General features: G+C 40.2%; 2 gene segments (V, D, J or C); both read left to right on the forward strand.

The window, feature by feature from the left end:
- The window catches only part of LOC108414177, a 512,138-nt gene that overhangs the window by 43,744 nt on the left and 442,738 nt on the right, over positions 1-25,656 (forward strand). The window contains 1 exon segment of the V gene segment in view: positions 23,330-23,337. Within this exon segment, the coding sequence occupies positions 23,330-23,337 (8 nt within the window).
- Positions 5,412-5,892, forward strand: LOC119265132. The segment is given in 2 exon segments: positions 5,412-5,491; positions 5,576-5,892. Coding segments are annotated over 2 exon segments (360 nt in total).

Raw genomic sequence — 25,656 nt, forward strand, 5'->3', positions numbered from 1 at the left:
TGAATATATATAAATTCCTACGTAGTGCTCTTTGTAGGGAGGCATTTGAGATTGAGCTCCAGCTTGAGAAGAGCGGTGCTGCTGGATTTGAGCTAAATAAGACCGGCAGTGGTGATCTGGGGACCATAAAGTACTTATAAGGTGAAGGATTTTGCACTAAACCGTGCTGTATTATCATCTGTTCATTCCTCTACGACAAAATCTTACCAAATTTAACTAATGGAGCTATTCATAGATTCTAGAAGTGTGTAATAAAACTTTGGCTTGTTAAGGGGCTGAATGGTTTTGGAAGAGACAGGTCTTAAGTCAAGGGTTGATTATTATAGATGTGTAAGCATATACATTTCCTGCATTTTGGAGATGCTGTTATTGAAAGCTACTTACAAACATTCTTTGCAGTCCAATCATAAAATAAGTGTCTTTTGTAGTGCTAAGCTAGAGTCAGAGGAGTCTACACTGGAGTTAAGACACTGCCTGTCTGTCTTGCTGCCAACATGAACATCTGACTTTCATCCCTGTGCCTAAAGTTCTATTACTTGATAATTCTGCTTCATGTTAGTCAGTATAAGGTATTATATGTCATAAAACACCTTCCATCATCTTGCCAATACTGACATAAAATAATCAATACTTTCTGTTATTCAATGCTTTATGTGTGGCATGAAGTTCCTCTGTAGGCAGTCTTCAAATAAAGTGCAGATGAGTGAGGTGATCCCTCTGAAACTGGAACTATGCAAATCCTCCTCCTCCCTTTATGAAGAGCCGCTGAACAGCACTGAGAGATCTGAGGAGAAAAGCTCATCAGCTCAGACACAACCTCAACCATGTTCAGCACATCTCTAACACTGCTGATGATCGCTAGTCTACCATGTACGTCTCAGGGTTAGAGGAAGAGAATGAAATAGCAGAGGAAATCTTTCTGTGATCATGTTTCATTCAGAACTTTAATTCTTCTTCTTTTCTGCAGGTTTTCAGAGTCAGACTCTCACTCAGTCTGAAGCTGTGGTTAAACAACCTGGAGAGTCTCATAAACTGACCTGTACAGCATCTGGATCATCATTCAGTAGCTCTGCTATGGCTTGGATCAGACAGGCTCCTGGAAAAGGACCGGAGTGGATTGCATTTCTTGAAACTTCCACATACAGCTATGCCAGCTCCTATTCCCAGTCAGTCCAGGGAAGATTCACCATCTCCAGATCCGACTCCAGCAGCCAGCTGTACTTACAGATGAACAGTCTGAAGAGTGAAGACACTGCTGTGTATTACTGTGCAAGACGCTCACAGTGATAGAAAACAGTGGCAGAGCTGCACAAAAACACTCCCCCATTCAGTTACAGAGGAAAGCTGCTGTTATCAGCTCTGCAATCCTATCTGAGAAAAGAAAGACACTCAGAGAATTCCCTTAACTACCGTACATAAAGTGACAGATATGCTATAAACTAGAATTTATGCAGTCATATGCCTGCGTATACAGTATAAACACAGAACTAGAACATAACGTGTATTGAAAGATTTTCCACTTTATAATGTTAATTATAAACTTTTCAGGTGTTCACAGTGTTGAACTGACCCAGCCTGGATCCATGGTCATAAATCCTGGCCAGTCGATGTCCCTGACCTGTAAAGTTTCTGGATATTCACTGACTGACAGCAGCTACTGTACAGCCTGGATACGGCAGCCTGCAGGAAAAGCTCTGGAGTGGATTGGAAGGATTTGTAGTGGTGGTGGCACTGACTACAGTGATAAACTGAAAAGCAGGTTTGAAGTCACTAGAGACACGTCCAGCAGCACAGTGACCTTAAGAGGACAGAACATGCGGACTGGAGACACGGCTGTGTATTACTGCGCTCGATATCCACAGTGAAACACATCAACAGACACCCTGTACAAAAACATCCTCTCCACTGTGAAGGGTTTCATCAAAATGGCCAAGTCATTATTTTTTCCAGGGATATTTCTGAGGAGATTACACAGACAACAATCCATGCAGCAGGAAGAAAAAGTCAAGTGAAGCTGAAAAAACTTACTTACAGATGACCAGCCTGAAGAGTGAAGACACTGCTGTGTATTACTGTGCAAGAAGACACTCACAATGACAGAGAACAGTGACAGAGCTGTACAGCAGCACTTCCCCATCCAGTTCCAGAGGAAAATTCTGCTAATGTTTGTTTCAGAAGATCTTACTTTCACAAGTACAGAAGTAAAAGGACCAAAATGAACTGGTGTAGAACAAAAACTGAAGTGCTTCAAATATTTAAGGTAGTTATTTAGGTCATTTGTACTGTGTGACAATAAAAACTGACCAAGCAGTAGAAAATCATAAAATTCAGGGCTCATCTAACCACCAGAGGGCAATGTGACCTCATAAATGAAGTTTTGTTATGGGCACCTTATCTTCATTGCTAAGAACATGAAGTGCTGTGCAAAAGCCAGAAACCAGTCATGACTTATTTAATTACCAGGCAAAATGGTCATTAAGTCAAAAAGCAGCCAATTTCTTTAATGAAGTGTTATGCAGAAGCCTCAATCACTAAGTATCATTTATTCAGTATTCAGCGTGAGCGCCGTTTGGCTTCATTACAGCTTCCAGTCTTGCTTTCAGGTTTTCAAAGAAACGTGCAAGCATATTTTCCCACAGCTCCAAAGTTCAGTCTTAGACGTTGGTTGCATTTTTCCTTCTCACAATCCAAGTAATCCTGAACACATTCAGAGATCTGGACACTATCGTTGTTAGTCCATTGTTCTTAGAAGACCAGCAGCTTCTTTGTTGGATTTACCAATTTTCTTCTTTTTGTCCATTTCCTTTTCTCAGTGAGGCTCTTCTTGAACAGCTACGCATCCTTTCAGACCCACAGCGCTGAGTCGTCTTGTCATAGATGGAGCGAAACACCTGTGGATGTTTTCAGATCTGAAGCTTGATTTTCTCCTCTCTCTCAAAGACGAAAGCTTTAAGTGGTGTTTATATGGGACACACCTGGTGGTCTATCAGGTCTTGTACATCTGTTAGGGGTCTCATTTTCTGCGTATTGTAGCAACCTACAACTGGCTGGCACTGGCCTCTAGACGTTTGTGAGGTAAGCACATTGAGAGGCACGTCAAACTGCTGGAAGACAGCTACTGTCTAGCTCAGTTGAGAGTCCAGAGGCAGAGGTGGAGCTCCAGCACGGCGTTGGACAGTGGGGAGCAAGAATGGCAGCAGGGTGGAGCGCTGTTGTGATGCTGTTGTGATGCCCCCAGCTGCGTAGGGCATGAAGTGCTGAATTACGGCCCCTGAGTGAAGACTGGGGGCACTTGTTGCTGAGGACTATGATTCCTGTAGTGTTTGTGCTGGCCAGGACTGTGGACATGCCCAAGGACTTGGCTTGACCTAGTGGGTCGCTGAGGATGGGCGACCTTTTAAAGTGGGGGCAATTTAGCAACCTGCTACTGGCTCATGTGGGCTTCTAGATGCTCCTGGGTGGTGTGCAGCCTCCAAAACAGGAACTTAAATTTTTACATTGTTGTTTCTTAGTTCAAAGCTGTGTTGATGTGTTTCTTTGCTGTTCTGTATCAGGGACTGGGTTCAGTTAGTGTGGGTTGGTGGTCATCATGAGGATGAAATGTATGGCTAGTGGTGACCTCCTCCATGTTCAGTAAAGAGCACTTCTTGTGGTGGATTAATGGCCTCCATGTATCTTGCTCTACATCGATGCTACAATGTGTTAATAATAAGTGCACTTCAGTTTTGGAAACTTCTTTGTTTTAAGCTTTTTTTTTCTTACTTTCCTCTTTCTCACACAAGCGCATGATTGCATATCTGATCTCCTTGGAAATCTCTTCTAAAAATGGCAAAAAGTTGTACTTAATTGCTGCTTTGACTGGAAGAACAGTGCTGTAATTATTTTAGGAACAAATAGTTTTTAACCAGCTTTTATGAAGTGTTGGAACAACCAGTCCAAATATATTTACTGAGATAAAAATGCAGCTTCTGTTTTAACTGAAGACACAAGAAATGCTTACCTGGATATACAGACAAGCAAAGAAGACGTGGTGCAGGATAAAGTGGAAGTTTCTTAGTCTATATAATTTTGTACAGTCATCAGATGAGTGAGGTGATCCCTCTGAAACTGTAACTATGCAAATCCTCCTCCTCCCTTTATGAAGAGCCGCTGAACAGCACTGAGAGATCTGCGGAGAAAAGCTCATCAGCTCAGACACAACCTCAACCATGTTCAGCACATCTCTAACACTGCTGATGATCGCTAGTCTACCATGTACGTCTCAGGGTTAGAGGAAGAGAATGAAATAGCAGAGGAAATCTTTCTGTGATCATGTTTCATTCAGAACTTTAATTCTTCTTCTTTTCTGCAGGTTTTCAGAGTCAGACTCTCACTCAGTCTGAAGCTGTGGTTAAAAAACCTGGAGAGTCTCATAAACTGACCTGTACAACATCTGGATTTACATTCAGTAGCTATCCTATGGTGTGGGTCAGACAGGCTCCTGGGAAAGGACTGGAGTGGATTGCCTTCATTCACACAGCAAGCACTCCTATCTACTATTCCCAGTCAGTCCAGGGAAGATTCACCATCTCCAGATCCGACTCCAGCAGCCAGCTGTACTTACAGATGAACAGTCTGAAGAGTGAAGACACTGCTGTGTATTACTGTGCAAGAGAGTCACAGTGATAGAAAACAGTGGCAGAGCTGTACAAAAACACTCCCCCATTCAGTTACAGAGGAAAGCTGCTGTTATGAGCTCTGCAATCCTATCTGAGAAAAGAAAGACACTCAGAGAATTCCCTTAAATACCGTACATAAAGTGACAGATATGTTATAAACTGTAGAATTTATGCAGTCCTATGCCTGCGTATACAGTATGAACACAGAACTAGAACATAACGCGTATGTTTGGTTGAAATCACATCATAAGTGGTTTTGTAGCTTAGTGTACAGCACAGTTACATAATGATTGATCATGTGATTGCTTACATCTTATCATTGTTCAAATGAAAGTCCCTGGCAGCCACGGCTTGGTGGGCTATGTCATATTATCATTGTTATGTCTCTGTGACAAGTCTGTGTCAGGCTTAACCTTAATACAACAGATATTGATCCATTTTACAGGACTTTGACTGTGAAAATATTGTTTTCTATAGTGTATTTATCTGTCATAGCATCAAACATTAAAAATCTATCATATATATCAATTATCACTTGATCAATTAACAGTAATGTTAACATGACACTGTTATATTCCTGAAGAAAATCTGTCATGACAACTTTATTTAGCAGTTTATATTGTTTGTATAGCAGAGTCGACGTGTTACTGTGTCTCTGACATCAGGCACATAACCATATCTATATTATGATGAGAGCAGCTGTATGTAAATATTCTCCACTCTAATACATATTTAAGCAGATGGAGGTGAAGACCAGCATCTTTCACTCATTCAGCTTCAACCCCACACCATGTTCTCTACATCTCTGCTGCTGCTGCTGACCACTGTGACCTGTGAGTGCTTTTGGACTTACTCCAGAACAGTTTATGGGTATTGATAGATTTTCCACTTTATAATGTTAATTATAAACTTTTCAGGTGTTCACAGTGTTGAACTGACCCAGCCTGGATCCATGGTCATAAATCCTGGCCAGTCGATGTCCCTGACCTGTAAAGTTTCTGGATATTCACTGACTGACAGCAGCTACTGTACAGCCTGGATACGGCAGCCTGCAGGAAAAGCTCTGGAGTGGATTGGAAGGATTTGTAGTGGTGGTGGCACTGACTACAGTGATAAACTGAAAAGCAGGTTTGAAGTTACTAGAGACACGTCCAGCAGCACAGTGACCTTAAGAGGACAGAACATGCGGACTGGAGACACGGCTGTGTATTACTGCGCTCGATATCCACAGTGAAACACATCAACAGACACCCTGTACAAAAACATCCTCTCCACTGTGAAGGGTTTCATCAAAATGGCCAAGTCATTATTTTTTCCAGGGATATTTCTGAGGAGATTACACAGACAACAATCCATGCAGCAGGAAGAAAAAGTCAAGTGAAGCTGAAAAAACTTACTTACAGATGACCAGCCTGAAGAGTGAAGACACTGCTGTGTATTACTGTGCAAGAAGACACTCACAATGACAGAGAACAGTGACAGAGCTGTACAGCAGCACTTCCCCATCCAGTTCCAGAGGAAAATTCTGCTAATGTTTGTTTCAGAAGATCTTACTTTCACAAGTACAGAAGTAAAAGGACCAAAATGAACTGGTGTAGAACAAAAACTGAAGTGCTTCAAATATTTAAGGTAGTTATTTAGGTCATTTGTACTGTGTGACAATAAAAACTGACCAAGCAGTAGAAAATCATAAAATTCAGGGCTCATCTAACCACCAGAGGGTAATGTGACCTCATAAATGAAGTTTTGTTATGGGCACCTTATCTTCATTGCTAAGAACATGAAGTGCTGTGCAAAAGCCAGAAACCAGTCATGACTTATTTAATTACCAGGCAAAATGGTCATTAAGTCAAAAAGCAGCCAATTTCTTTAATGAAGTGTTATGCAGAAGCCTCAATCACTAAGTATCATTTATTCAGTATTCAGCGTGAGCGCCGTTTGTCTTCATTACAGCTTCCAGTCTTGCTTTCAGGTTTTCAAAGAAATGTGCAAGGATATTTTCCCACAGCTCCAAAGTTCAGTCTTAGACGTTGGTTGCATTTTTCCTGCTCACAATCCAAGTAATCTTGAACACATTCAGAGCTCTGGACACTATCGTTGTTAGTCCATTGTTCTTAGAAGACCAGCAGCTTCTTTGTTGGATTTACCAATTTTCTTCTTTTTGTCCATTTCCTTTTCTCAGTGAGGCTCTTCTTGAACAGCTACGCATCCTTTCAGACCCACAGCGCTGAGTCGTCTTGTCATAGATGGACCAAAACACCTGTGGATGTTTTCAGATCTGAAGCTTGATTTTCTCCTCTCTCTCAAAGACGAAAGCTTTAAGTGGTGTTTATATGGGACACACCTGGTGGTCTATCAGGTCTTGTACATCTGTTAGGGGTCTCATTTTCTGCGTATTGTAGCAACCTACAACTGGCTGGCACTGGCCTCTAGACGTTTGTGAGGTAAGCACATTGAGAGGCACGTCAAACTGCTGGAAGACAGCTACTGTCTAGCTCAGTTGAGAGACCAGAGGCAGAGGTGGAGCTCCAGCACGGCGTTGGACAGTGGGGAGCAAGAATGGCAGCAGGGTGGAGCGCTGTTGTGATGCTGTTGCCCCCAGCTGCGTAGGGCATGAAGTGCTGAATTACGGCCCCTGAGTGAAGACTGGGGGCACTCATTGCTGAGGACTATGTGTCCTGTAGTGTTTGTGCTGGCCAGGACTGTGGACATGCCCAAGGACTTGGCTTGAGCTAGTGGGTTGCTGAGGATGGGCGACCTTTAAAAGTGGGGGCAATTTTGCAACCTGCTACTGGCTCATGTGGGCTTCTAGATGCTCCTGGGCGGTGTGCAGCCTCCAAAACAGGAACTTAAATTTTTACATTGTTGTTTCTTAGTTCAAAGCTGTGTTGATGTGTTTCTTTGCTGTTCTGTATCAGGGACTGGGTTCAGTTAGTGTGGGTTGGTGGTCATCATGAGGATGAAATGTATGGCTAGTGGTGACCTCCTCCATGTTCAGTAAAGAGCACTTCTTGTGGTGGATTAATGGCCTCCATGTATCTTGCTCTACATCGATGCTACAATGTGTTAATAATAAGTGCACTTCAGTTTTGGAAACTTCTTTGTTTTAAGCTTTTTTTTTCTTACTTTCCTCTTTATCACACAAGTGCATGATTGCAGATCTGATCTCCTTGGAAATCTCTTCTAAAAATGGCGAAAAGTTGTACTTAATTCCTGCTTTGACTGGAAGAACAGTGCTGTAATTATTATAGGAACAAATAGTTTTTAACCAGCTTTTATGAAGTGTTGGAACAACCAGTCCAAATATATTTACTGAGATAAAAATGCAGCTTCTGTTTTAACTGAAGACACAAGAAATGCTTACCTGGATATACAGACAAGCAAAGAAGACGTGGTGCAGGATAAAGTGGAAGTTTCTTAGTCTGTATAATTTTGTACAGTTATCAGATGAGTGAGGTGATCCCTCTGAAACTGTAACTATGCAAATCCTCCTCCTCCCTTTATGAAGAGCCGCTGAACAGCACTGAGAGATCTGAGGAGAAAAGCTCATCAGCTTAGACACAACCTCAACCATGTTCAGCACATCTCTAACACTGCTGATGATCGCTAGTCTACCATGTACGTCTCAGGGTTAGAGGAAGAGAATGAAATAGCAGAGGAAATCTTTCTGTGATCATGTTTCATTCAGAACTTTAATTCTTCTTCTTTTCTGCAGGTTTTCAGAGTCAGACTCTCACTCAGTCTGAAGCTGTGGTTAAACAACCTGGAGAGTCTCATAAACTGACCTGTACAGTATCTGGATTCAGAGTCAGTAGCTATGCTATGGGTTGGGTCAGACAGGCTCCTGGGAAAGGACTGGAGTGGATTGCATATATTGGCAGAGCAAGCACTCCCATCTCCTATTCCCAGTCAGTCCAGGGAAGATTCACCAGCTCCAGATCCGACTCCAGCAGCCAGCTGTACTTACAGATGAACTGTCTGAAGAGTGAAGACACTGCTGTGTATTATTGTGCAAGAGACTCACAGTGATAGAAAACAGTGGCAGAGCTGCACAAAAACACTTCCCCATTCAGTTACAGAGGAAAGCTGCTGTTATGCACTGAATGTTAAGAGCACGTAAAGCTTCTTTCAGAAGATCTTAACTATATTAGTAAAAGACCAAAATGAACTGGTCCAGAAGAAATCTGAAATCCTCACATTGTTTTAGGTCATTTCTGCTGTGTATGATAATAAAATAGTGATTAAGTAGGAAAACATGGTGCAATTCAGGGCACATCTGTCCACCAGAGGGCAACATGACCTCTTACATGAGGCTCTGTAGTGCGTAACTTAAGGTTGGCTTGGGCAATTTACCTTCATATCTCAAGACACACAGAACTGCATAACAGTCAGAATCACCATTTATGTAGTTAATAGCCTGTCAGAACAGCCATTAACTCATCAGTGTCAGGAAAAGCACAGAAAACATATTTAAATGAAAATTCCAATCATTAAATCACGTTTTTCAGTATTCAGTGTGACCGTTCTTTGTTCTTTGACCGTTCTTTGCCTTTATTCTTTTCAATAGAGTCATTTTTCAATTTCTCACAGAAGTCTGGAAAGTTATTTTTCCATAAATTTCATTTGTGAAAGTTGGTAGCAGTTTTTTTTACACAGTTCAAGTCATCCTAAACATATTCTGAGATGTTGAAGTCTGGACTCTGCAGTGGTCAGTCCATTGTTCTGGGAATATCTGCATCTTTTTGTTTGTATTGTAAATGTTCTTTTTTATCTGTGTCCTTTTCTCAGTGAGGCTTCCTGACAGCTACACATCCCTTCTGACCCATAGCGCTGACTTCTCTTCTCACAGTGGAAAGATGAACAGAAACACCCGTTTCAAGCTTGGAACAACAGAAGAAAGTTTTTTAGGTGCTATCGAGAATCATTTACACAAAAGGTTCTACATAGAACCACGTACAACACATTCTCTGTCAGTCAGAACCATGTCTCCATCAAACAATCATTTAAGCATGCAACTGGTACTTTGGGTGTTCGTGGTTGTAGAACCATCATTTTCCTAAAGAACCCTTGAAGAACCATCTTTTTAAGAGTGTACACTCTGACCTGCAAATTGACCTGCACAGAACCTGGATTTATAACAGTGGTTTGTTTATTATGTACACAACATAATTTTCTGTTGGCTTGAAATTTAACAGAAAACACAAGAAACGCTTAACTGGCTATACAGGCAAGTGAAAAAGGCCTTTTGTAATACAAATATTCAGTGTAGTAAGTATACTTAACACACATGGGGAGGTGATCCCTCTGAAACTAACTATGCAAATCCTCCTCCTCCCTTTATGAAGAGCCGCTGAACAGCACTGAGAGATCTGAGGAGAAAAGCTCATCAGCTCAGACACAACCTCAACCATGTTCAGCACATCTCTAACACTGCTGATGATCGCTAGTCTACCATGTACGTCTCAGGGTTAGAGGAAGAGAATGAAATAGCAGAGGAAATCTTTCTGTGATCATGTTTCATTCAGAACTTTAATTCTTCTTCTTTTCTGCAGGTTTTCAGAGTCAGACTCTCACTCAGTCTGAAGCTGTGGTTAAACAACCTGGAGAGTCTCATAAACTGACCTGTACAGCATCTGGATTCACATTCAGTAGCTATGAAATGGTGTGGGTCAGACAGGCTCCTGGAAAAGGACCGGAGTGGATTGCATTTATAAGCACAGCCACATACAGCTATGCCAGCTCCTATTCCCAGTCAGTCCAGGGAAGATTCACAATCTCCAGATCCGACTCCAGCAGCCAGCTGTACTTACAGATGAACAGTCTGAAGAGTGAAGACACTGCTGTGTATTACTGTGCAAGACGCTCACAGTGATAGAAAACAGTGACAGAGCTGCACAAAAACACTTCCCCATTCAGTTACAGAGGAAAGCTGCTGCTATGCACTGAATGTTAAGAGCAGTTACTGTTTGTTTCAGAACATTTAATTTTGACAAGTTGATTTGCATTAAGACCAAAATGAACTTGTCTAAAATAAACAAGAAGTTCTCATAACATTTTGTTCATCCATGCTGTGCATAAAAATAACAAGTGATCAAGCAGTACAAAGTGATGCAATTGTGAGCACATCTAACCACCAGAGGGCAATGTAACCCCATAAATGATATTTTCCAGTGGACAATTTATTGGTTGTCTTCTGCAACTTACCTTCATAGCTGAAGATACATAGAACAGTGCAACAGTCAGAATCACCCTTTACTCATTTAATTGTCTGTCAAGATGGGCATTACATAGAAGTCAATTACTTTTTTCTTTGTCAAAAAATAGAATAAAACATAGTAAAGAAATAATTACACAGATGCCTCAACAACTAAATACAATATAATTTTTTTCAGCATTTAGTGGATCCACCTTTTGTATTTACTAGAACTTCTGTTCTTTCAGGAGACACAGAAATTTCACCGAAATGTGAAGAGATCTTTTTCTATACACCCAAAATTCAGTCTTAGAAGTTGGTTGCATTTTTGCTTCTCACAATGCAAGTAATCCCAAACACATTCAATGATGCTGAGGTCTTGACTTCACGTGGTCAGTCCATTGTTCCAAAAAGCATCTTTGTTTGACGTGTCCGTCTCCTTTTCTCAGTGAGGTTCTTCTCGATCAGCTACACATCCTTTCAGACCCATAGTGCCGAGTCGTCTTCTCACAGTGGAAGGATGGACAGAAACACCTGTCGATGTTCTCAGGTCTGAAGCAGCTTCATTTTCTCCTCTCTCAAAGATGAAAGCTTTAAGTGCCGTTTATCTGATGGAGACATTTTTGGTGGTCTACCAGTCCTTGTATAGTGGTCAGTGGTCTGATTTTCTCTAATGTAGCTGGTACTGGTCTTTAGTGAGGCATTCACACTGAGAGAGGCGCACTATACGGCTGGAAGGTGACCATTGTCTAGCTGAGTCAGCAGAAGCGGAGTTGGGGCCCCTGCACACACAAGTGCCATTGATGCTGGCACAATGGGCGGAGAGAGTGAATGGTCACCAGGTAGAGCATAGTTATCGCTGCTGTCACCTCCAGCTGTGTCAGACTTAACATGGTGCACTGGAAGTATCAAAAACTTAAAGATACCGGAGAACACAGTCAACGAGATCTCCTTTCACCATGTTTACCGCATTGGTGGTAAACTTAACACATATCCACGACCTATCATCGCCAAATTCAAACAAACTTGTTCAAAGCAGAGGAAGTCAGCTTAAAAACACTAAATTTGGCCTTAGTGACCAATTTCCAAAGGAGATTCAAGAAAGAAGAAAAGTCCTGTTGCAGATTAGAAAGAATACAGAAAAAGGGAATACGTGCGATAGTCTCAGTAGATGGACTGTATCTCGATAGGGAACTTTATAGAGACTCAGAAGTTACACCATGGCTGTTCCAAAAGGTAAAAAAAATGTCACTTAAAAACCACAAACTGAATAACTAGACACCCAGTAGTCAGTCTTTTCTTCTCTTTCCTATAGTATACATATCGTTGCTTTTCTGTCTATTTCTATGTGCTTGTGTTTATGTGTTTGTCTTACCTGTAAATATTTGTTATCTCACCTTTACAAAGTTGCTATATTTAAATTAACATGCTCCTCATCTCACAATTTTTAAATATGAGGGCATCTTAGAATTATTTCTATGGCTTATATTATTTCTATATTGCTATTTGGGATCCGTTTTAAACCGGTGCTTTATTTTAAGTCTCACCGCTTTCATAAGCACATTAATAATCACCTAAAAAAGATATTTGGTAACGCTCACTGATGATATAGATTGCATTGCGCATTTCTCACTACGATGTTTACCGCAAACATTTGCATTTCTGAGCTGGAGCGTACGAGGAAATCGTGGTAGTTCAATCAAAAGGACTAAAATAATCAACCACCTTCGCAAGATACAAGCAGACATCTGTCTCCTACAGCAAACTCATCTTTGAGAAACTGAACATAAGAAACTATTAGGGAAATATTTCAACCGTATATATTCATACTCATTTCATTCCAAAAAAAGAGGAGTTGCTATCTTGGTACACAAAAATGTTCAGTTAATACACAAAAAAAACTATATCTGACACACAAGGATGCTATATTATAATACAAATCACAAACAATAACAAAGATATGACTATTGAAAATATATATGGACCAAGTACATATGACCCAGTATTTTATCATGACTTATTTACAATATTATCAGGCTTTTCAAATTCCCTTTAGGTAATAGGAGGAGACTTTAACACAGCATTAAATTTAGAGCAGGACAGATCAAACTCCAGCATGAAAAGATTTGGCACGCTACTTAAATACTAGAACAATACATGGAGGCATGCAACACCCATCAGTTAAAGAATACACTTATTTTTTATCAGGTACATCATTCGTTCTTTCGCATTGATTTATTTCTTGCCAGGAACTCTATCATAGTTTTATCAAATAGTTTTATCAAAAGTCAATTATCTATTTGTAATGTTGCCAAGTGAACCAACTAAAAATGGTTCCACAATTAAGACATGTTAACATTAAAATTCTACTGGAAAAATAAGAAACCTAAGTTAAAACTCACAATTTTACAAAAGGACAAAAAGAAGGTGGGACTAGGTGCACCGAATTTTCTGTTTTATCAGAAATCAGCTTCACTATTTAGTAAAATGGAGACAAACATATGATGACTGTAACCCCTGGCATGATGTAGAACAGTCATACTGCAACGAAATATCCATCACAGATTTACCTTTTCTTGGCAAATCCATAAATTATCATGAATGTTTTAAAAGCATAGCAATCTCAACGACATTAAAAGCCTGCTGGAAAAGTATTAAATTAACAAATTTTGAAATGACACCTAACACATACACACCCATATGGCACAATCCAGACTTTACGATTAACAAACGACCCCTTATATTCAAGAAATGGAAAGAAAAAGGCGTAACACATTTAAAACGTCTCTTTACGAATAACATATTTAAAAGCTTCCAAGAACTAACTGAAACATTTCACTTAGAGGAAAATCCATATCTAAAATATTATCAATTATAATAACATATATAATCAATTTTCATAACAATCTTGGTCCAGTTAGTACACAATTCGGGACTGGTCGACCTTAAAGTGGGGGGTTAGGTAGTAGCCTGTTACCAGCTGGTGCTCTCCTCTAGATGCTTCTCAGGCTTGGCTTTGCTGATGGCCATGCCAGGAGACTCATAAGAGGTGCACAGCCTCCAGAAAAAGGACATAAACATTGTTTACATAGTTTGTAGTCTAAAGAAATGTATATGTGTTCATTTTGTTGTTCTGTGTCAGGGAGTGGGTTTAGTTGGTGAAGTGGTGTCTTCAGTGGTGTTTCAGAGTTTAGTGCTGCATATGTGCCTTTTTGGGTGGTGTTCAATAAAGAGCATCATGGCCTCCCCTGTGTCTTACACTATGCCAATACTACAATATGTTAATAATTATTGTACTCCGGTTTTACACCAATTATTACAGTTTTTTTTCAATATTTGTTTTCCTTTGACTATAATTTCCTCAGAAATATCTCCTGAAAAATGTAGACACAACAAACACTTAATTGGATACACCCACAAGTAAAATAGGCCAATTGTGAGATAAATAGTGTTCCAAGTCAAATTGGCATCAGATGAGTGAGGTGATCCCTCTGAAACTGGAACTATGCAAATCCTCCTCCTCCCTTTATGAAGAGCCGCTGAACAGCACTGAGAGATCTGAGGAGAAAAGCTCATCAGCTCAGACACAACCTCAACCATGTTCAGCACATCTCTAACGCTGCTGATGATCGCTAGTCTACCATGTACGTCTCAGGGTTAGAGGAAGAGAATGAAATAGCAGAGGAAATCTTTCTGTGATCATGTTTCATTCAGAACTTTAATTCTTCTTCTTTTCTGCAGGTTTTCAGAGTCAGACTCTCACTCAGTCTGAAGCTGTGGTTAAACAACCTGGAGAGTCTCATAAACTGACCTGTACAGTATCTGGATTCACATTCAGTGACTATCGTATGGTGTGGGTCAGACAGGCTCCTGGGAAAGGACCAGAGTGGATTGCATATATAAGCATAGCCACATACAGCTATTCCAGCTCCTATTCCCAGTCAGTCCAGGGAAGATTCACCAGCTCCAGATCTGACTCCAGCAGCCAGCTGTACTTACAGATGAACAGTCTGAAGAGTGAAGACACTGCTGTGTATTATTGTGCAAGAGAGTCACAGTGATAGAAAACAGTGGCAGAGCTGTACAAAAACACTTCCCCATTCAGTTACAGAGGAAAGCTGCTGCTATGCACTGAATGTTAAGAGCACGTAAAGCTTCTTTCAGAAGATCTTAACTATATTAGTAAAAGACCAAAATGAACTGGTCCAGAAGAAATCTGAAATCCTCACATTGATTTAGGTCATTTCTGCTGTGTATGATAATAAAATAGTGATTAAGTAGGAAAACATGGTGCAATTCAGGGCACATCTGTCCACCAGAGGGCAACATGTCCTCTTACATGAGGGTCTGTAGTGGGTAACTTAAGGTTGGCTTGGGCAATTTACCTTCATATCTCAAGACACACAGAACTGCATAACAGTCAGAATCACCATTTATGTAGTTAATAGCCTGTCAGAACAGCCATGAACTCATCAGTGTCAGGAAAAGCGCAGAAAACATATTTAAATGAAAATTCCAATCATTAAATCACGTTTTTCAGTATTCAGTGTGACCGTTCTTTGTTCTTAGACCGTTCTTTGCCTTTATTCTTACAAATGACTAATTAGTAAGTACTAATTTTTCAATTTCTCACAGAAGTCTGGAAAGTTATTTTTCCATAAATTTCATTTGTGAAAGTTGGTAGCAATTTTTTTCCCCCCACAGTTCAAGTCATCCTAAACATATTCTGAGATGTTGAAATCTGGACCCTGTAGTGGTCAGTCCATTGTTCTGTTACACATCCCTTCTGACCCATAGCGCTGACTTCTCTTCTCACAGTGGAAAGATGGACAGAAACACCAGTTTCAAGCTTGGAACAACAGAAGAAAGTTTTTTAGGTGCTATCAAGAATCATTTACACAAAAGGTTCTACATAGAACCATGTACAACACATTCTCTGTCAGTCAGAACCATGTCTCCATGAAACAATCATTTAAGCATGCAACTGGTACTTTGGGTGTTCGTGGTTGTAGAACCATCGTTTTTCTAAAGAACCCTTGAAGAACCATCTTTTTAAGAGTGTACACTCTCTGAAGTAACGGTAACAAACTATCACTGGGGCAGTTCCCTTCTGGTCTCTGGGGTGGGACCCTCAAGTATACATCTCAGAACCTTTAGTCAGGGAACATCACTGAACCATAATCCATTAGAATGATCTGTTCTAAGCTGTACTGACTCCACACACCCCGCCTCGCCTCCAGGCTGTTCTGTTTTAAAACGTTTGGTTAATAAAAGGTAAAAATACAAACTTTTCACCTGGAGAAACTTCTTTAACGTTCACAATCAGACGTTAAAACCACTGCTGTACCTTTGAGGGAACATTTACACTGTTTGTATCTTGATGAATGAAAAATTGACCTGCACAGAACCTTCATTTCTAACAGTGTTCTGTTTATCTCATGGTGACAGTTTTGTGGTCTACCAGGTCTGCAGATTTGCCTGGAATCCCTTTTTTTCTACATGTTAAAAACTTGTTGTACTCAAGTCTTTGAAACTCCTGTGTTTTACACCTATTTTTCTTTTGCTTTCTCCTTCCTTGTGCAAATGTATTATCATATATATATCTAATCTCCTCAGAGATATGTCCTAAAAAACGAGTAACTTCTACTTAATGGCCATTTAGACTGGATGGTAAATCATTGAACAGTGATTGTGAATGATTGTGGAGGAGGATAGATCAACCTGTACATGAGGTCAATGCATGATATAATTTTCTGTTAGCTTCAAATTGAACAGAAAATACAACATTTAACTGGATATAAAAAGGCCTTTTGCAATACAAATATTCAGTGTAGTAAGTATACTTCATACACATGGGGAGGTGATCCCTCTGAAACTAACTATGCAAATCCTCCTCCTCCCTTTATGAAGAGCCGCTGAACAGCACAGAGATCTGCGGAGAAAAGCTCATCAGCTCAGACACAACCTCAACCATGTTCAGCACATCTCTAACACTGCTGATGATCGCTAGTCTACCATGTACGTCTCAGGGTTAGAGGAAGAGAATGAAATAGCAGAGGAAATCTTTCTGTGATCATGTTTCATTCAGAACTTTAATTCTTCTTCTTTTCTGCAGGTTTTCAGAGTCAGACTCTCACTCAGTCTGAAGCTGTGGTTAAAAAACCTGGAGAGTCTCATAAACTGACCTGTACAACATCTGGATTCACATTCAGTAGCCATTATATGGCCTGGATCAGACAGGCTCCTGGAAAAGGACCGGAGTGGATTGCATATATAAGCACAGCCACATACAGCAATACCGGCTACTATTCCCAGTCAGTCCAGGGAAGATTCACCAGCTCCAGATCCGACTCCAGCAGCCAGCTGTACTTACAGATGAACAGCCTGAAGAGTGAAGACACTGCTGTGTATTATTGTGCAAGAGACTCACAGTGATAGAAAACAGTGGCAGAGCTGCACAAAAACACTCCCCCATTCAGTTACAGAGGAAAGCTGCTGCTATGCACTGAATGTTAAGAGCACGTAAAGCTTCTTTCAGAAGATCTTAACTATATTAGTAAAAGACCAAAATGAACTGGTCCAGAAGAAATCTGAAATCCTCACATTGTTTTAGGTCATTTATGCTGTGTATGATAATAAAATAGTGATTAAGCAGGAAAACATGGTGCAATTCAGGGCACATCTGTCCACCAGAGGGCAACATGACCTCTTACATGAGGGTCTGTAGTGGGTAACTTAAGGTTGGCTTGGGCAATTTACCTTCATATCATAGACACACAGAACTGCATAACAGACAGAATCACCATTTATGTAATTAATAGCCTGTCAGAACAGCCATGAACTCATCAGTGTCAGGAAAAGCGCAGAAAACATATTTAAATGAAAATTCCAATCATTAAATCACGTTTTTCAGTATTCAGTGTGACCGTTCTTTGTTCTTAGACCGTTCTTTGCCTTTATTCTTACAAATGACTAATTAGTAAGTACTAATTTTTCAATTTCTCACAGAAGTCTGGAAAGTTATTTTTCCATAAATTTCATTTGTGAAAGTTGGTAGCAGTTTTTTTTACACAGTTCAAGTCATCCTAAACATATTCTGAGATGTTGAAGTCTGGACTCTGCAGTGGTCAGTCCATTGTTCTGGGAATATCTGCATCTTTTTGTTTGTATTGTAAATGTTCTTTTTTATCTGTGTCCTTTTCTCAGTGAGGCTTCCTGACAGCTACACATCCCTTCTGACCCATAGCGCTGACTTCTCTTCTCACAGTGGAAAGATGGACAGAAACACCCGTTTCAAGCTTGGAACAACAGAAGAAAGTTTTTTAGGTGCTATCGAGAATCATTTACACAAAAGGTTCTACATAGAACCATGTACAACACATTCTCTGTCAGTCAGAACCATGTCTCCATGAAACAATCATTTAAGCATACACCTGGTACTTTGGGTGTTCGTGGTAGTAGAACCATCATTTTCCTAAAGAACCCTTGAAGAACCATCTTTTTAAGAGTGTACACTCTGACCTGCAAATTGACCTGCACAGAACCTGGATTTATAACAGTGGTCTGTTTATCTCATGGTGACAGTTTTGTGGTGTACCAGGTCTGCAGATTTGTCTGGAGTCACATATTCCTGTGTTAAAAACTTTTTGTATTTTTTGTAGATGAATTTACACTCTTTAAAAGCTTTCAGACTATTGTGGAGGAGAGCAGATCAGCCCATCAAAACATGCCTGAAGATGTAAATACAGGTACACAACATAATTTTCTGTTGGCTTCAAATTTAACAGAAAACACACAAATGCTTAACTGGATATACAGGCAAGTGAAAAAGGCCTTTTGTAATACAAATATTCAGTGTAGTAAGTATACTTAACACACATGGGGAGGTGATCCCTCTGAAACTAACTATGCAAATCCTCCTCCTCCCTTTATGAAGAGCCGCTGAACAGCACTGAGAGATCTGAGGAGAAAAGCTCATCAGCTCAGACACAACCTCAACCATGTTCAGCACATCTCTAACACTGCTGATGATCGCTAGTCTACCATGTACGTCTCAGGGTTAGAGGAAGAGAATGAAATAGCAGAGGAAATCTTTCTGTGATCATGTTTCATTCAGAACTTTAATTCTTCTTCTTTTCTGCAGGTTTTCAGAGTCAGACTCTCACTCAGTCTGAAGCTGTGGTTAAACAACCTGGAGAGTCTCATAAACTGACCTGTACAGCATCTGGATTCACATTCAGTAGCTATGAAATGGGTTGGGTCAGACAGGCTCCTGGGAAAGGACTGGAGTGGATTGCATTTATAAGCACAGCCACATACAGCTATGCCAGCTCCTATTCCCAGTCAGTCCAGGGAAGATTCACCATCTCCAGATCCGACTCCAGCAGCCAGCTGTACTTACAGAGTGAAGACACTGCTGTGTATTACTGTGCAAGAGAGTCACAGTGATAGAAAACAGTGACAGAGCTGCACAAAAACACTCCCCCATTCAGTTACAGGGCACATCTGAATCAATGTTCTAAACTTTCAATCCACACCACATTATATAACCCATATGACTGTTTCTGGTGACTGTTAACATGTTTTCATGGTAAAGTACTGATCTTAAGCTTATTCACCACAGTTTAAAAAAAGTTTGATTTCACGTAAATCATAGCCAAATCATTGTATGTGTAAGTAAACATAACTGAAGTTTTAAAAATGTTGGCGGATTCGAAATCTTAGGTTTTAGGTTCAGTGTAAGGTTAGGGTTAGGATTAGGGCCGGGGTGAGGACTATGATTAGATTTAGGGATGAGGTTAAAGATAGGATTAGGGTCAGGGTGAAGGTTAGGATTTGGTTGACTTGGTTTGGTTAGGGAAGCACCATATAAAGTCCACTTGCGTAACATTTCAACAAAATATCTGCTTAATGTAAATAATATATCAAAAGTACATATTGAAGATATTCATCCAATGAAGCCGGGTGCTGCACGACTGCTACTTCACTGCTTCTTCACTGATGTAGTAGCCATCTACAAAAGACCACTCAAATTAAAGTGTTCCCATTCTTTTCGTCAGGTAATTCTGAGATGGTTCCTAAGTCTGAAGTTGATGTGGGCACAAAATAGAGTAAAAAAATGTACAGTCGGATCTTTACAGTTGTGAAATGAAACGTAAAGCAAAGGGACAAAAATGCCTTCCTCCAGATTTAAAGGTTAAATGAGTTACCACAGTTATTTTCTACATGTTTATGCAAATAAGGGAATTCAGTTACCTGCACAGGCCTAGTTTTCAAAAAAAAAAAAAAAAAAAAAAAAAAAAATATATATATATATATGATGAACACAGTCAGGAGTTATATATATGGTATACAATAGAATTAGCATTGTATAGCAAAATGAAAGTAATAAGTCCTGACTGAGTTCATCATATTTCCATTTACAGCATTTGGCAGACGCTCTTATCCAGAGCGACTTACAGTTTGATTATTTTACACAGGTAGGCGAAGGTGGTGTTAGGAGTCTTGCCCAAGGACTCTTATTGATATAGTGTAGGGTGTTTACTCAGGCAGGGATTGAACCCCAGTCTACAGCTTAGAAGACAAAGGTGTTCCCCACTACACTAACCAACCACTACACATATTTGCATTATCATATTTACATTAAGATACAAGCTGCATTCAAACTATATGCAAATATCTCCTCTACTACATATTTAAGTTGGTGGATGTGAAAACCGACAGCTTTCGTTCATTCAGCTTCAACACCTCACCATGTTCTCTACATCCCTACTGCTGCTGCTGACCACTGTGACCTGTGAGAATTAATTTGACTCATTTTGTGGTACATAAGACATTTTATATAAAAATACTGTTATATTAAAATCAAATTTTCAGCAGGTGTTCACAGCATTGAGCTGACCCAGCCTGGATCCCTGGTCATAAATCCTGGTCAATCGATATCACTGACCTGTAAAGTTTCTGGATATTCAGTGACTGATGTCACTTACTGTACACACTGGATACGGCAGCCTGCAGGAAAAGCTCTGGAGTGGGTTGGAAGGATGTGTGGTGGTGGTTACTCTGACTACAGTGATAAACTGAAAAGCAGGTTTGAAGTTACCAGTGATTCTACCAGTAACTCAGTGACCTTAAGAGGACAGAATGTGCAGACTGGAGACACAGCTGTGTATTACTGCGCTCGTCAATATCACACTGAGACACATCAACGGACACCCTGTACAAAAACATCCCTGCCATTCTTTTTAAAACCAGCAGGGGCAGTCTTCACTATTAGAACTCCAGTTTGAATCAGATCTTCCTCAGTTTCACCGATTTTTCAACATTTCTGCATAATTTAATGGTTGAGATGAATTTAGAGCTTTCTGGTGATGGAGACCAGATGTCATGATGTCTACAAGACAAATATATTCACTTTATTTACTATCCAAAACCACAGATGAACCTACACGTGTCTTCTTTACGCTTTCTTTGGAAGCTATTTTGTCTTACAGCACCCTGAATGCACCTCTCCACTATGAATAGATGTTAAAAATAGCAAGGCTAACATCTCAAAACTACTGTAAAACAAGGTTTCGGGCCTCAGACAAAACATTTGTTATCATTTCGTATAATAACTTTCTGTGAGGGAGCTTTTTGATGCTTTAAGCTCTTCTGTCGTCTGGTTCCTATCACCCCCACTGTGAACAATTCTGCTTGGTATGTTTCTCTAGCTTGAAACAATAAACCACTCACATTGACTTTGGTCACATCTTAATTATTTAATTGTGCTGAAACTTTGGAAAAGCTGTGGAACATCCTTTTAACGGTTGGCCTGTTGAGTCTAAGTTGACACAGTTTATTTAGACTTTATATGCATGTAAATTTGCTGCCTGGTCACTTTAATATTGCATATTAAAGCCATTAATGTCTACATATTCTTTTGACATCTGTACAAAAATTATGAACCTCATTTGACTTACAACTGATAACAAAATGGATGAAAAATTATACGGTTAATTCCCAGTAAAAATGGCCAAAAATGGCCAACTAAGTAAGTAAACTATGAAATATAATATTTATTTTCTTAGTATTTACTGCCCACGCTTTGCCTTTATGACAGATTCTATTCTGGAGATTTGCTGTTAGTTTTTTCATGGAAATCTGATTACAATACAAGTACCTCAAACATATTCAATAACGCTGAGGTCTGGATTCTGGGGTGACCGTCTTATTGCTCTGATTGGAGCTTGATTTTCTCTCATAGACAGAAGTTCTCAATGTGTTTTAATGAGTTTATCTGATGTTGACCGCTTTGGTGACCAGGTCTTGAATGGTAGTTATTTTCTATCTAATCTTCAGAAAAGTAACGTGTATTTAATGGTTGTTTCAATTGCAATTTAAGTGAACAGAGGTGTCTCATTTTTATACAGGACTAGTCTATCAGAAGGCATCATCTTTTTGATCCAACAGGAACAGTTCTCTTTTTTTAGATACTGAACTAAATGTGAGGTGTGCACTGTTACTCATACTACTGTTGAAGACAGTCTGTAACAAGACGCAGACGCTCATGGGTAAAAGTAGATTGAGAGGCTTTACTGAGGAAAACACCAGCCAAACTCCATAAAGTCCATAAACAAGCATAGGTCAAATCCAAAACGGCCAAAAAACACAGAAGCACAAACATAAAGGCAAACAATCCGAAAAAGGGTCAGGCAAAAAGGCAAGTCAAAAACAGGGGAAGAGGTCAGAGCCAGAATAACGAAATAGATAAGAATGCTCAGTAGCTCTATAGACAGAAGCAATACCTCACAAAGAACCTATCCTACAAGCCCGGGCTTTATACTAAACTACTTAGTGAGATGCAGGTGGACATGGTCAGTACGGTGGAGAGCTAGAGTGCTGACTGGAGCGTGAGAGCAAGGCAGGTGTCATGTGATTCCCCAGGGAGTTCTGGTGTTTCTGCTTTTAAACCCACTGCTGATCACATGTGCAAATTCAAATCTTCTGTCCAGGCCCCTCGTCCTAAGAACTACAAATCCCAGCAGAGGCTGTAGAGAGAAGAACAGTGTTGTCTTAAGTAAAAGGTCATCTTTATGGGCAGTCATGGGCTGGAAGTTAGGGAACCAGCCTCGTGACCGGAAGGTCGCTGGTTTGATCCCCAGAGCTGACAGCACATGACTGAAGTGTCCTTGAGCAAGACACCTAATTCCCAACTGCTCCCCAGGTGCTGCGGATTGGGCTGCCCCCTAGTGTGTGTGTGTGTGTGTGTGTGTGTGCACTCACTAGAGTGTATGTGGTGTTTCACTTCACGGATGGGTTAAATGTGGAGGTGAAATTTCCCCGTTGTGGGACTAATAAGGGTCACTTAATCTTAATGCTTGAAATATTTCCATCTATGGCTCCATTTACCCCGCGACCCTGACGGAGAAGCGGCTTAGAAAATGGATGGATGGATGGATGGATGGATGGGCTCCATTTACATTTGGCTGTTTTCCTAAACGGGAGATCTGTAACCATGAGGCACAATATTTAAGTCACTTATAACCCATCATCCTTTCTCATTAAACACTTCAGTATTACTGTTTGCCTTTTGTGAAGCTGAATTTGTAGAATCTTTGCCAAGGCACACTGAAGCTGTTCTGATGGCTCTGATCACACCTTACTACCACACCCTATGCAGGCCTTTTCTTTGATCTACCACCTGTCTGGATGCCAGCTCCTTACTAAGCCACTTGATCTTCTATTCTTTCTCCAATAAGTCCTCATTCTTGCTTTCTTCTTGAATTCATAGCCACCTCCAATGATTTGGTTTCAGAGGTGAGGGGCATTATTTGGGCATGGAGCAACTCATTTGCATGAAGTGATGCTCTATGCAAATGCCGTGCACTTTGCTCTTTAATTAAGCATGCGTTTGTGAAGATCTGCGGGTTGTTCTTGTTCAGTTTATCATCCACCATGTTCCTTACACATCTGCTGTTGTTGCTGATAGCCACTGTGTCTTGTGAGTGTTTATTAAAATAAGCGTACAGTAAGAATAAAATCAGGCTAAAAGTGTTAATACAGTTTTTCCTTCTAAATGTTTAAAATAACCTTTATTTTCAACAGGTATCAACTGTGTTGAGCTGACTCAACCCGGATCTATGGTTGTAACACCAGGTCAGTCAATGTCGCTGACCTGTAAAGTTTCTGGATATTCAGTGACCGATAGCAGCTACTGTTCACACTGGATACGGCAGCCTGCAGGAAAAGCTCTGGAGTGGATTGTAGCAATATGTGGTGGTGGTGACACTTACTACAGCGATAAACTAAAAAGCAGGTTTGAAATAACTAGAGACACGTCCAGCAGCACAGTGACCTTAAGAGGACAGAATCTGCAGGCTGGAGACACGGCTGTGTATTACTGCGCTGGTGAACACCACAGTGAGACACATCAACAGACACCCTGTACAAAAACATCCCCCTGTAGGAAAACCTGCCTCAGTTAGTCTTTTAAAGTGATGCGACAGTCAGTACTTTATAGAACCTATAGGGGGCGATCTTCACTTATAAATCAAACTCAGTATGATCAGATCTGAACTGACACAATTTGGTTCGACTTACACAAGCAAGTACACACAGACATTCATGTCATGCAAGACTAGATCTACTGTATGAGTGACCTTTTTCTTCAAACTTTAAAATGATCTGTTAACATAAAACTTTTCCAACATTCAGTTTGTTATAAATCTATTCACACACCAGACGAGCCAGTCTCAGTCTAATAATCAAGCCATATCTTCCCAGAAAGCATCATTATGTAGCCTTAAAGTTGGCAGACTGTGGTGTCTGTGGGTAAAACACAGACAAAATAAATCATTTATTAATTAGGCCCCCAAAGAGATTTTAATGGCCCCAAAATGTTTATAATGAACTTATAAAATAGCCAGAAAAATAGTCAAAAAGTTGAGTACATCAGCCGTGTTATGTATATGAAAAATGGTTATGTGGTCAAATTGGCACACAGTAGATCTGCCTCTTCATAGTTTATTATGAATAGTTATATTCCTAGATATAGTTATGGTATAACAAACACTATATCCATCCACTTACAACAGGTACAGATCAAACAAAGGTACTGAATTAAGTCAAGCAATGTTCTTAGATTTTTACACAAGCTGCAGAGTCCTAAATATATTATTCACACACAGGTTATGGACAGGTGAGTCTCAGTTGATGCAATCAGTGTAATTTTGCACTGTAGGCATGTTTAATAGGCCGGGTGACAAATATTATATTTCTCAGTTAAGTTCAATTAAATATAGTAGTAATTTTAACTGAAGGCTTATAAAACTCGCCCTCACCTTCTTCTTGATGACTGACCTCCATCAGACCTGCTCCTTCAGTCCTGTCAGTCTCTTTCAGCTTCTTTCTCTGCATCCCTTCTTGTGTTTAGTAATACATTCATTTCATTAAACTCAAATTTACAAGATTTACTCAAAGAAATAATGATCAGTCAATTTAATTTGTTTTTCATTGCACTTGTAAAAATCTCATTGGACTGACTTTTGATGGAACTGCTGCCTCTTCATTTCCATCTACACGTTGAGGAATTGAAGGATATTAAACTGTGTTTGTGGCTTCAGGCCTTCATGGTGACCAAGCTTTCAACATGGTGGTGGTAGTATGAGAGAAGACTGAGTGAGGGAGGGGAGAACTCTGAGAACTTGGGCTGGAGTTCTGGGCAGCTTCTGCTTGTAACTAGAAGGCCAGACCCCCGCATAGCAGTAAATGGTACAGCAGTCACTTTCTGGAAGCTGCACCATTTAAGGTGGAACGGGTAAATTT

The sequence above is a fragment of the Pygocentrus nattereri genome, chromosome 14 (genome assembly GCF_015220715.1).
Source record: "Pygocentrus nattereri isolate fPygNat1 chromosome 14, fPygNat1.pri, whole genome shotgun sequence".
NCBI classification, from domain to species: domain Eukaryota; kingdom Metazoa; phylum Chordata; class Actinopteri; order Characiformes; family Serrasalmidae; genus Pygocentrus; species Pygocentrus nattereri.